This window comes from Mustela nigripes, chromosome 5, assembly GCF_022355385.1.
Source record: "Mustela nigripes isolate SB6536 chromosome 5, MUSNIG.SB6536, whole genome shotgun sequence".
Taxonomy (NCBI): Eukaryota; Metazoa; Chordata; class Mammalia; order Carnivora; family Mustelidae; genus Mustela; species Mustela nigripes.
Genome location: NC_081561.1, coordinates 61,597,712 through 61,610,363, shown reverse-complemented (window position 1 = coordinate 61,610,363; position 12,652 = coordinate 61,597,712). Strand labels below are relative to the sequence as shown.

Below are 12,652 nucleotides of genomic sequence, written 5' to 3'. Positions count from 1 at the left end.
TAGAGCAAGGTGGAGGAAGGTGCCAGCTCACCCATCCTCCTCTCCTGGCTCAATGGGGGAAGGAGAGCCTTGACTCTCCTGCCCTGCCTGGGGAAGAGCCCAGCCCAAGTTCCCAGCAAGAGGCCGAGGGAGCCACTTCCCAAACCACAGGAGTGACAGCAGCTCCCCACAGGGTTATGAAAGACTTCAGGGCGGAGAGGGTGGGCCCGGGGAGGGGGCAGCATTATCACATGGGAAGCAGCTGCAGCTCAGCTCCGGCCTCTGGCTGAGGGGGAAAGGGAGAGGTGACTCCACTGGGTCGGAAGCAGCAGCTTAAGCTCCTCAGAATGAGGACAAGGAAAGAGCTGGCTCTTCTGGGATATAAAAGGAAGGAAGCAAGGTGGGATGACAACTCCTCAGCCCTTCCTGAAAGCAATCAGGGCCTGACCATAATCAGCTCTGGGAAGCTTTTCAATCACAAAGTCCACAGTGGGACAAAGACAATCAAGGCAGCCCCTTCCCTCACATAAAGCACATTCCACTCCCCCCACTCCAGTGGTGGTGGGGGGGGTGTGCAGGCATGTCCTTTTGCTGCCAATAAATAACTCACGGTTGCTGTGTAAACCCAGAGGCAAAGTACTAGTGAGTGGAGACATGCAGTTTGACTTGTTGCTATCTGGGGGAAAGACCAGGAAGGAATGGCACCCCCTGGAGGTCAGGAGAAGGGGATCCGACTGGTGCCGGCAGCTCGAGCCTGGGCTGGGGCTACACTGACGGTCCCACCGCGGTGCCCCATCTTTTGACCCCCAAGATAAGCTGCCCGCTGCCCTACCCAGAGGCAGAAAGCCTCTGAGGTCTCCGGGGTTTTCTTTTCCTGCTAAGTGAGGCGGTACTGTGTCGGGGGTGGGGATTTGTAGGCACGCACCCGCAGCTGGCGGGGAGAGACGGAGTGGTCGGTGTAGATGCACAGTTTTTCGATGGTCAGGGGCGTAGTCTCGCGCAGCTTGGAGGCCAGCAGCATGCAGACCGCACCCAGGAGCTGCAACTGCGCCTTTCGGGTGGGGACGCAGGACAGGTAGCGATCCAGGTAGTTCATGGCCAGGGGGAAGACTTCCTCCTCACAGCGCTGCTCCTCACAGACCTAGGGGAGGGCGCACAGTCACTTCTGGCGGGGGGGGGGGGGGGGGGGGAGAGCTGCGGGGCTGAAGGGGGGGGGGGGGGGGCGTCGAAGGGAAGTGGAATGGGAAGCAAAAAAATGGGGGGGGGATAAGTGTACCTTCGGTGACAAGGACTAACATACCGAGGAGGATGCGCCTTCCCCGAGGTGACGCCCCCCACTTCCTCTGAGTTGCCTGCCTCCTCGCCCCATCCCCTGGGGGCTGGGGGGTTACGCCAGAGGCTCCCTTCCTTAAGAAAGATTCCAAACTCAGACTGCCCTCCCCCATGGCGAGAAGGGGGTTGGGGAAACGGAAGAGTCACCCATGGTAGCCAAGATCACTGGGACCTTACCCCCCATTACCACGACCCACTGCACACACCCAAAGGGAAGGGAGGAGACTCCAGCCGCTGCCTCCCGCACTTTTCATTTCCCTGACTGCCGGAACAGCGCGCGCCACCCCCACCGTCTGCCCCGCCAGAACCCCGCGACAGACACAGGAACCGGCTCTGGGGCGGGGGCGGCCAAGCCCAGGGTTTTCCAGGCGCGCTCTCCCGAGAAATCCGGGCGGGGGAGGGAAGCAGGAGACGCCGAGAGAAGCCGAAGGGGAGAGGGTTGCCCTGGTCCCGCTTTCCCGGCCCGAAGAGAGGGTTAGTGAGGGTGCCAAACGACCGGCCGTCAGAGTTAGGGCTGGGGAAGGGAAAGGGACACCACGGAGGCAGTCGGCCCGCTAGGGTACCCGAGTGAAAAGCCAGGCCCCGGGGATCTGGGCCACCAAAGCATCTTGCCGATCGTTGTTGGGACCAGGATGTCCCAACAAGTCGGCCCGAGGATGTCCGGAGCCGGGCGGCGGGGGAGGGGAGACCCTTCCGGGCCATACCTCCAGCATCCAGTACGCCAGCATCTTCCGCATGTGCGGCTTGATCTCCCTCTGCACACACTGGAAGTAGGAGGCGCGGGGCACGTAGCGCTCCTCCAGGCGGAGCAAGCTCTGCAGGACACGCTGGTCCCCGAGCAGTCGCGGGTCCGGCCCGGCCCGGGGCGCGTGCCGGGTGCCCTCGCAGCACAGCAGCTCCATATTCGGGCGGCGCACGGGCGGGCGGGAGCTCGGACTCGGGAGCCAGAACGCAGGCGGCGGTCGGGAGAGCGCGGGGCGCGGGTCTGGTGCTGGCGCTGGCACTGCGCGGCCGAGCCCCAGCCCGCCCGCGCCGGCGCGCGCGCCGCTTCCCTGACAGGCGCCCCGCCCCTCCCGACGATGTAGCAACCGTGGAATGCTCGAGCGCCGCAACGCACAAGGGGCGGGGCCGCCGGAGCCCAGGACGGAAAGGGCTGGCTGGCCGCCCCCTCCCCCCGGGCGGCCGCATTGGTCGGCCGGGCGCGGGCAGGCCGGCTTCCGGGCGCTCCCGGCCCTTCTGACCACCCGGTGGAAAGAAGCTCCTTGGAGGTGGGCCTCTTCCTCACCGATCAGCCCTCCCCTTTGGCTTCTCCAACTCGAGCCGCCCAGGAAAGAACTTTTTTCTAAAGGTTATTCATTCATTCGTCAAACCCTGCTTCACCAACCGCCCCCCACCAAAGGCTCTGAGAATGATAATAAACTAGCCACTTCTTCATGCACACCGGTCTAAGCACTTAACGTGTCGCTACACTTACTAAATACTCACTCGCGCTCTACGAGTCAGGTATGAGACTCATTTCGCAGATGACGAAACAGCAGTATAGTGAGGGTCACAATATTCATAGAGTCTGTGGCCCAGCTAGGACTGGGAAGCTGAAGTCTGGCTCCAGAATCCATGCTCTGCACCACGGCCACGAGAACTGCAATCCCCAGCCGGGCAAAATTGGCATGGCCCGAGAGCTGCTGAGAAATGGCCCACCTCGGACCTGCTGGGTCCAAATCTGCATTTCAACAAGATCTCTTGGGCTCCCTGGGCACACCTAAGTATGAGAAGGATGGGTCTAAATCTGCATATTACAGTGATAGAACAGGGCGGAAAGGCCATGGATTCAAGGCCTCACCTTGTCATTCAGTCGGCTGGGTGGCCTTGGACAAGCCTTAGTTGCTGTTTGAGGAAAACATGGGCGGAGAAAGTAGATCCTCTGTGAAGAGAACTCCTGGCTCTAGCTCTGTAAAATCTCCCAGCTCCATTTCTTCTACTTCCCACAGTCTGGGTTACTTCGCAGTTTCCCCAAAGCCGGATTCTATGTGACAAAGGGCCAGACCATAGGCTTCCTGGAAGGCTCCAAATGGGAGAAGGCCTGAGGAGATCCCTGCCTCCCATGGGATCCTCCCCAGGAAGGAGCCACTAAGTGAGTTGTTAGAGAAATGAGTTAGGAAAAAGGCAAGTTTTACGCTAAGCATTTTCTCAATGAATTTTTTTTAAGTTTTGTTGTTGTTGTTGTTTTGTTTTTTTAAGTAATCTCTGTTCCCAACATGGGGCTCAAACTCATGACCCGAAGATCTAGAGCCGCATGCCCTTCTGACTGAACCAGCCTTGCGTCTCTGTTCTTTTAGTGTCATTTTCATATCATAGGAATACTCATTTACAGTATAGAAAACTTAAGACAATATGTATAAGCCACAAAAAAAGGGAAATAACCACCTACAATTTCACCATCCAGAGAAAACCCTTTAAAGTGTCAATGTTTATCTTTCTAAAATTGTTCTACGAATATACATTTTATTTTTAAACGAATAAACATTTTTAGGAATAAGATTGCAAGTTGTTTCATAAGCTTTTTCACTAAAAAAATAATACTGTTAATACGTTTCCCATATCATTAAATAGTCCACATTTTAATGGCTATGTAGTATGCCTTTGGTGAATGTATCAAAATATATTTTCCAAAAGCTGTACTGCTGGAAATTTAAGTTGTTTCTACTTCTTCACTATGAGAAACAATACTGTAAAATATTTTTGTCATATCATTGTGCACATTCATGATTATTTCTAAAGTGAATTAATTTCTAAAAGTGGAATTTCTCAATGTAGGGTTATGAAACATTCCAAGGCTTTTGATACAGTTCTTATTACCAAATTTCCCTGATAAGAATCTGAACAGAGGAGCGCCTGGGTGGCTCAGTTGGTTAAGTGTCTGCCTTTGGCTCAGGTCATGATCCCCAGGGTCCTGGGATCACTCTGGGCTCTCGGCTCCTTGGGGAGCCTGCTTCTCCCTCTCCCTCCACCTGCTGCTCCCTCTGTTTGTGTTCTCTGTCAAATATATAAATACAATCTTTAAAAAAAAAAAAAAAAAGCTGAACTAATCTAATGAACAAACAAAACTGGAAAGAAAAAAAAAAACACTACCAATTGGAGAGATGAAAATAGCAAATACTGTAACAGTAATCATATGTATTTTTAATTCAAGAGCACCTGTATCAACATGTATGTGTGCCATGCACTTTGCCTGATCCTGTGAGTCCTTTCCTTCCCTTGTCTTCAAAAATATAAACATGTGGGGCGCCTGGGTGGCTCAGTGGGTTAAACCTCTGCTTTCAGCTTAGGTCATGATCCCGGGGTCCTGGGATGGAGTCCCGCATCAGGCTCTCTGCTTGGCAGGGAGCCTGCTTCCCTTCCTCTCTCTCCCTGCCTGCCTCTCTGCCTACTTGTGATCTTTGTCTGTCAAATAAATAAATAAATAAATAAAATCTTCAAAAAAAAAATACAAACATGCATTTCTTTAGCTAATCATTGCAATGCACTCTTTATGAAAAAAGAACACTAAATTTAAAATTATAAAGATTGGGTATGAAGTTCTGGGGAGGCAAAGATGTGGAAATGTAAGAGGCTTTTAGGGTACAGGAGGACTAAAAAATGTAGCTTTGGGGGGCTTCTGGGGGGCTCACTCCATTAAGCATCTGCCTTCAGCTCAAATCATAATCCCAGGGTCCCCTTGGGGCTCTTTGCTCAGCGGGGAGCCTGCTTCTCATTCTCCCTCTGCCTGCTGCTTCCCCTACCTGTGCTTGTGCGCGCGCGCGCTCTCTCTCTCCCTCTGTCAAATAAATTAATAAAATCTAAAAAAAAATGTAGCTTTTGAAACACAGAACCAAAAACTAGATCTGTCCTGAAGCAAGGTGTTTCTTTACTTCCAGAATTATTGAGTAGGAGTGCTGAGATCAGAAAACCGTTATCTTTGATGAGAAAATAAATCATCATTATTTCATATCTTAAACATTTTCCAGACTTTTTTTTTAATTTTCCAGACTTCTTGAGCTATAATGACATATACCTAAATTGTAGTAGTTTAAGTTAGACAACATGATTTGATGTATGTATATGTTGCAAAACGACTACCCCAATCAGTTAACAACTATCACTTCAACTAGTTTCTCCTCTTCTGATGAGAACTTTTAAGATCTACTCTCTTAGCGAACTTCAAATATACAATACAGTAACTATAATCACCATGTTGTGCATTGTATTTCCAGAACTTTTCTACATTATAACTAAAAATTTGTACCTTTTGGGGTGCCTGGGTGGCTCAGAGAAGACTCTGCCTTCAGCTCAGGTCATGATCTCAGGGTCCTGGAATTGAGCCCCACCTCAGGCTCTCTGCTCAGCGGGGAGCCTGCTTCCCCCTCTCTCTCTCTGCCTGCCTCTCTGCCTACCTGTGATCTCTCTCCCTCAAATAAATAAATAAAATCTTTTGACCACCTTCACCATTTCCCCTACCTGCCACACTTCCCCACCCCCTGCCTTTGACAAGCAACAATCTGTTTTCTGTACCTGAGTTTAGTTTCCTCAGATTCCACGCACAAGTGACATCATATAGTACTTGTCTTTCCTTGTCTGACTTATTTCACTTAATATAATGTCCTCAGGGTCTGTCAATGTTGTCATAAATGGCAAAATTTTTTTCTTTTTTCATGGCTGAATAATCTTTATATATATATATATATATACACATACACATACATATATACATGCCACATTTTATAGAGAGAAAACTACAGATGAAAAGTGGAATATTAGTAATAATACTTTGACAAGCTATTAGACATTTACATGTCTTATGTAAATGAATTACCTATTTATGTCCTTTGCCCATTCTTTTTTTTTTTTTTTTAAGATTTTATTTATTTATTTGTCAGAGAGAGAGCAAGCACAGGCAGACAGAGTGGCAGGCAGAGGCAAAGGGAGAAGCAGGATTCCTGCCAAGCAAGGAGCTCTATGCAGGACTCAATCCCAGGATGCCGAGATCACGACCTGAGCAGAAGGCAGCTGCTCAACCAACTGAGCCACCCAGGTGTCCCTCCTTTGCCCATTCTTTTATATTGATTTTTTTCTTATTGATTTATAAGCACTTGTTACATTTGAAGGATATTAGCCCCTTTTCATATTTTTCTTTGTCATATATTTTGTAATTTATTTTTTTTTAAGATTTTATTTATTTATTTGACAGACAGAGATCACAAGTAGGCAGAGAGGCAGGCAGGGACAAAGAGGGGGGAAGCAGGCTTGTCGCTGAGCAGAGAGCCCGATGCGGGACCATCTCAGGACCCCGGGATCATGACCTGAGCTGAAGACAGAGGCCTTAACCCACTGAGCCACCCAGGCACCCCAATGGGAGATTTCTTCTTATTGACAAATTAAAGTTTTTTATTTTACATAGCCTTATCTACTGATATTTTCTGCAATGACTTCTGCCTTTGAATCATGCCTTGTCCACCTTAAAATTTATAAAAGCGCTACAAGAAAATGTGGGAAATATTTATAGATGAATGTTTTTTATCATCTAGGAAACTTGTTGAAAATGCAATTTTCTGACCCCTACTTCAGGGCTTTTCATTCTTCAAGTCTGTCATGAGGCCCCAAAATCTGCATTTTCAGGAGTACATAAACTTGGGTGTTGGTTTTTTTTCAATGTATACATTGTTACCTACCTTTATTCATTGTATCATATTAAGTGGGGCTCTAACCTTACTTTTCCCAGATTATCACCCAGAGTTCCCATGGCACTGATTTAACAATCTGTTCTTTCTTTGTCACTTACTTCTCTGCTACAAGCACTCCTTGGCCTGGTTCTTGCACTTCAGACTCTGCCTTATTTTTGTCATTCATGACCAAACACTTTCACTGGGATGAAATGACCCTCACAATTCTTGCAACTTTTGTCTATGGAAATTCACCTGAGGGCCCCTGGGTGGCTCAGTAGGTTAAGTGACTGCTTTGGGCTCAGGTCATGATCCCAGGGTCTTGGGATCTGAATCCCACACTGGGCTCCCCCTGATCTGTGGGGAGCCTGCTTCTCCCTCTCCCTCCGCCTGCCACTCCTCCTGCTTGTGCTCTCTCTGTCAAGTAAATAAAATCTTAAAAACAAAAGAAGAAGCAAAAGAAAGAAATTCACCTTGTCTTTACCCCAATATTAAGTACAATAGTACTTAAGAAAAACACCAAAAGCTCATCCAATCTGAAATAACCATGGTCACTTCCAAGAAAAGTGGCCTTCAACAAGAGGTATGTAAGGGCGCCTGGGTGGCTCAGTGGGTTAAGCCACTGCCTTCGGCTCAGGTCATGATCTCAGGGTCCTGGGATCGAGTCTCGAATCAGGCTCTCTGCTCAGCAGGGAGCCTGCTTCCTCCTCTCTCTCTCTGCCTGCCTCTCTGCCTACTTGTGATCTCTCTCTGTCAAATAAATAAATAAATATTTAAAACAAAAAAACAAAAAACAAGAGGTATGTAAGGCAGCAGGGAAAACTCCAGTTAGACAATGATATGAGGCAGAGGAAACAGAATCTTCTTCTCTACAGACCTCTGAAAACATGGCAAGACCTCTCACTGCCCTCCCCATCTCTTCATTCCCTCTTCCTCCACTGGTTAGCCTATTAATCTCTCTGCTCTGTTTCCTTCTTAACTTTTTTAAGATTTGATTTAAATATTTATTTATTTGACAGACAGACTCCTTGCTGAGCAGGGTGCCCGATGTAGGGCTCGATCCCAGAACCCTGAGACCATGACCTGAGCCAAAGTCAGATGCTTAACTGAATGAGCCACACCCAGGTGCCCCTGCCCCATTTCTTTATTCATCCTTGGACTCAGATCCAATCTCCTCCTCCACGAAGCCTCCCTAGGATAATCCAACTACAGGAACCAATCCTTTGACCTCCAGACTCCTGCAGATAGAACTATCCATCCTCTACCTCTGGCTGGCTGGCTCTCTTTCCCTATTCAGAGTGTAGTTCCTAGAAAGGGGAGGAGAATCCATATGTATTGAGATCCAACTATATGCCAGGCACGGGGCCAGGGTGTTTATAATGCGTGGTCTCACCCTTTAAGAATGGTTTTTGGATGGGAAAACTGAGGTACTGCAGAGTTAAATAACATACAGAAGGTCTACTTAGCTCTTCCCAAACTGCACCCTTTTCAATGCTGGACTGCCTCTTCTCAAGGAAGGGACTGTGTCCTATATGCTTGGGTCTCCTCTGCAAGACCCAGCACTGTGTTGGGACCACCAGCAAGAATATCAATCCTTTATGGGGGGCTCCCTCTGTCCCAGGCACCGTGTGTACCTGATAGGTATTGAATCGTCTCATTTTCACATCAACTGTATGAGAAGTATACTATTATTTCACCCTATTCTACACAAAAGGAAATGAAGACTCAGAGTAACTAACTAATTTGCCCAAGGTCACACAGGAAGTCGGAGGTAGTAGCAGGATTCAACCCGGGCAATCTGGCCGCAAAATTCCTGCTCTTAAACTAATTCATTCTTCTGCCTCTTCTGCTTGTTCCATGAATGGGTGTTGATTTATTAGTTGTTGATTTATTGAGGAAAAGGCACACAAGAGACCGCCCCATCCTGGAAGGTAGGGTGGGAACTTGTGCCCTGGGAAAGGGAACTCCTGGTGAGCAGAGCGTTATGAGGGACTCTGCCTCACCCCAGGCTGGGACTGCAGTGCCCAGGGCTGAGTCATCTGAACCTCCAGGGCCAAAGAGCCAGTCAACAACCAGCCGGCAGTCCTCAAAGGAGGCAGGTGAGCTCAATGCTGCCCGGGGTCAGGCAGAGCAGCTCCTGGATGTTGGCTGATCTGCCTACAGGGGCTTCACCAATCAGCTCTCCCTCAAAGGAATAGGGGCTCCCCTCGGTTTTTGTAACAACAACAACAACAACAACAACAAAACAAAACACAAAAAACAAAACAACAAAGCAATGAATGACTGGGCCAATATGGGAGGAGTTTCTAACCAGGTGCACTCAATTAGAAAACGCTGCTCAAGGAAATGGCAAGTTTGAGGAGGGGTGGGAATGGAATGCCACAGGCCAGATGAAAAGCCCCAAGAAGGAAGCATTACAATGCTTTCTCCCTCCTCTTCTTCCTTCTCCCACTCCTCCTCCTCCTCTGCCATTGAAATGTCCCCATCTGGGAACTGAGGGGGTAAAGAAAGTGATGAGGGAGGTTCTGCTCCCTGGCTTTCCCCTCACTCCGACCCCACCCTCTCGCCCCTCACTTCCTGCCTGACTCCCAGTCTCCATTCGGTGGCTCAATTACCTTCAAATCCCATTGAGAGGACAGGTAGAGGCAAGGCAGCCCTGGGGTGGGGAAAGGCTCTGGAGTCAGGCTCCTGGAGGCTAAAACCTGGCTCCAGGCCTTATGACTCTGAGGGAGTTACTGGAACCTCTCGGGCTGTTTCCTCTTTTGTCCAATAAGGACAATGCTCGTAGCCCATGGTGAGGTCCTGAGGACTAAACAGGCAGAAAACATCTCACCCTGGCTTATAGCACATGGCAAACCCTCAAAGGTGGTAGTTTCTGGGGGCACCTGGGTGGCGCCTGAGTGGAACAGCCTGGGTGGCTCAGTTGGTTATTCGTTTGCCTTTGGCTTGGGTCATGATCCCAGGCTCCTGGGATCGAGACCAACATCACACTGGGCTCCCTGCTCGGCGGGGAGCCTCCTTCTCCCTTTCCTTCTGCCCCTCTCCCTACTAATGCTCTCTCTAATAAATGAACAAAATCTTTAAAGAAAAAAAAAGAGGGGGCGCCTGGGTGGCCCAGGGGGTTAAAGCCTCTGCCTTCAGCTCAGATCATGATCCCAGGGTCCTGGGATTGAGCCCCACACCAGGCTCCCTGCTCAAGCAGGGAGCCTGCTTCCCCTTCTCTCTCTGCCTGCCTCTCCGCCTACTTGTGATCTCTCTGTCAAATAAATAAATAAAATCTTTTTTTTTAAAGGGCAGTCTTATTATTATTTATTTATTTATTATTTTATTATTATTTATTATTATTTCATTATTATTTATTTATTTATTATTAAAAAGGCAATTATTATTGCCTCTCTCGAGGAGTACACTTTCTGCTATGGACATGCACCCAGAACCCCTCAGAGAAAAGCAAAAGTCTGAGCAGCAGAAACCCCCTTCCTGGGCAGGCAGCTCCAGCAAAGCTCATGATGTGAAGTGCGTGGTCAGGGGGTAGTGGTGAACAACACAGGGCCCCGCACTCCCTGTCCCTGGCTGTGTGCCTATGGCAAGTTATATCACCTGTCTGTGCCTCAGTTTCCTTTTCTGAAAATGAGGATAAAAGTACCTCCCCTAGGGGCGCCTGGATGGCTCGGTGGGTTGAGCAGTTGCCTTCGGCTCAGGTTGTGATCCCAGAGTGCTGGGATCGAGCCCCGCATCCATCATCCATCGGGCTCTCTGCTCAGCAGGGAGCCTGCTTCCTCCTCTCTCTCTGCCTGCCTCTCTGCCTGCTTGTCATCTCTCTCTGTCAAATAAATAAATAAATAATCTTTAAAAAAAAAAAAAAAAGCACCTCCCCTATAGAGTGGTTGTGAGGCTGAAACGGGCTCTTTTCGTGTAAAATACACGGAACCATGCCTGGCATATGGAAAACCATAAAAAAATAAAGTCAGTGTGACTGTGGTAGTTTAAGACACAAACTTCTTCATACATGTGGACTATTTATGATAATAAATATAATATAAAGGACATGGAGGCTTCTGCAAAATAAATACACCAGGGATTACTCTTGCAGTAGCAAAGGTGTGGCAAATTCTTTGCCTCAGAGAGGGTGAAGAAGACAATATTCCAGCCAATGAAACAATTGAGTACACAAACTGTGGTCTGAGAGGCAGGGGAGGGAAAAAATAAAAATAAAATAAACATTGTCTGATATACCACTCTTGGATTTCCTCATTTTCTGAGAACTGACGGAAACTATATGTGAATCCTGTTTTTCCCCCAACTTTCTACGTTGAAATATTTCAAACCTCAAGAAAAGCTGCAAGAATAATAACACCCTTTATCTATCTAAACCCATGTGTGTTTGGTTGAACCGTTTGAGACCTAATGACAAACATCACCCCCCCAATCCCTACATATTCCGGCCTGTGTCTCCTAAGAATGCAGCAGTCTCCCACATAACCCCAAACAAAGATGACAATTAGAAAATTCACACTAAGACAATACCATAAACAATCTGTAGACAAAGATCCCCAGTTGTTCCACCAATATCCTTTTGTAGTTTTTTTCCTTCTCAACCCAAGATCCCATCAAGGCTCATGCGTGCATTGTTACCCTAACTCTTTAATCTCTTTTATTCTACAACCGTCCCTCACCCTTGTCTTTGATAACACTAATATTTTTGAAAGCCAACTGTTTTATCAATGTGCTCTGATATGGATTTGTCTGATTGTTTCCTCCTGATTATGTAAAGAGTAAATAAATATTCTTGGGAGAGATACTACACAAGTAATGTTGTTGTATATTTTAGGGCCACCGGGATGGCTCAACCAGTTAAGCATCTGAGTCTTTTTTTTTTTTTTAAGATTTTATTTGTTTGTCAGAGAGAGAGAGAGCACAAGCAGGGGGAGTGGCATAGGGAGAGGAGGAAGCAGGCTCCCTGCTTAGCAGAGAGCCTGATGCAGAACTCCATCCCAGGACCCTGGGATTATGACCTGAGCCGAAGGCAGAGGTTTAACCAACCAAGCCACCCAAGCACCCCTAAGCATCTGAGTCAATCTTAGGGTTGTGAGTTCAAGCTCTGTGATGGACTCCAAGCTGGGTGTGGTGCCTACTTAAAAATAAGTAAATAAGTGTATATTGTGCCATGGAAAAATCAAGCATTAAGCCAAACTGAACATAACTTTGTTTTTTGTTCAAGGATTCAGGAGACACTTCAGGACATACAGTATTTCAAGCCATACTTTCGAGCACCTGTTGTAAAATATCTCAAATCAGTTATCTTCAGAGGTATCTCTCCATTTCTCAGTAAAAACAGCATATCATTCCTGTACAGGATACTTAATTTGTAAACAATTTCGTACCTGCTAGTTTACGATATCATGCATGCTAGAGAATATATTAAGAAATTTTAAAGGGTAGGGGCATCTGTGTGGCTCAGTGGGTTAAAGCCTCTGCCTTCGGCTCAGGTCATGATTCCAGGGTCCTGGGATCCAGCCCCGCATCTGGCTCTCTGCTCAGCAGGGAGCCTGCTTCCTCCTCTCTCTCTCTCTGCCTGCCTCTCTGCCTACTTGTGATCTCTGTCAAATAAATAAATAAAATCTTAAAAAAAAAAAAGAAAAAGA

At 47.9% G+C, this 12,652-nt stretch overlaps 1 protein-coding gene across 3 annotated transcripts in view; it reads right to left on the bottom strand.

Moving 5' to 3' along the window:
• CCND3 (cyclin D3) overlaps window positions 1-12,652 on the bottom strand; it is a 95,672-nt gene that overhangs the window by 4,417 nt on the left and 78,603 nt on the right. Inside the window, exons 1-2 of one of the 3 annotated variants that reach the window (XM_059400488.1) lie at window positions 2,016-2,355; window positions 905-1,120 (exon numbers count right to left, since the gene is read on the bottom strand). The exons of 1 other annotated variant lie outside the window; for it this stretch is intronic. In XM_059400488.1, coding sequence (XP_059256471.1) covers window positions 905-1,120; window positions 2,016-2,213 — 414 coding nt within the window. In that variant the 5' untranslated portion in view covers window positions 2,214-2,355. Of the gene's footprint in view, window positions 1-904; window positions 1,121-2,015; window positions 2,356-12,652 lie in introns of those variants that run through there. One more of the 3 variants, XM_059400489.1, reaches the window with a different exon arrangement.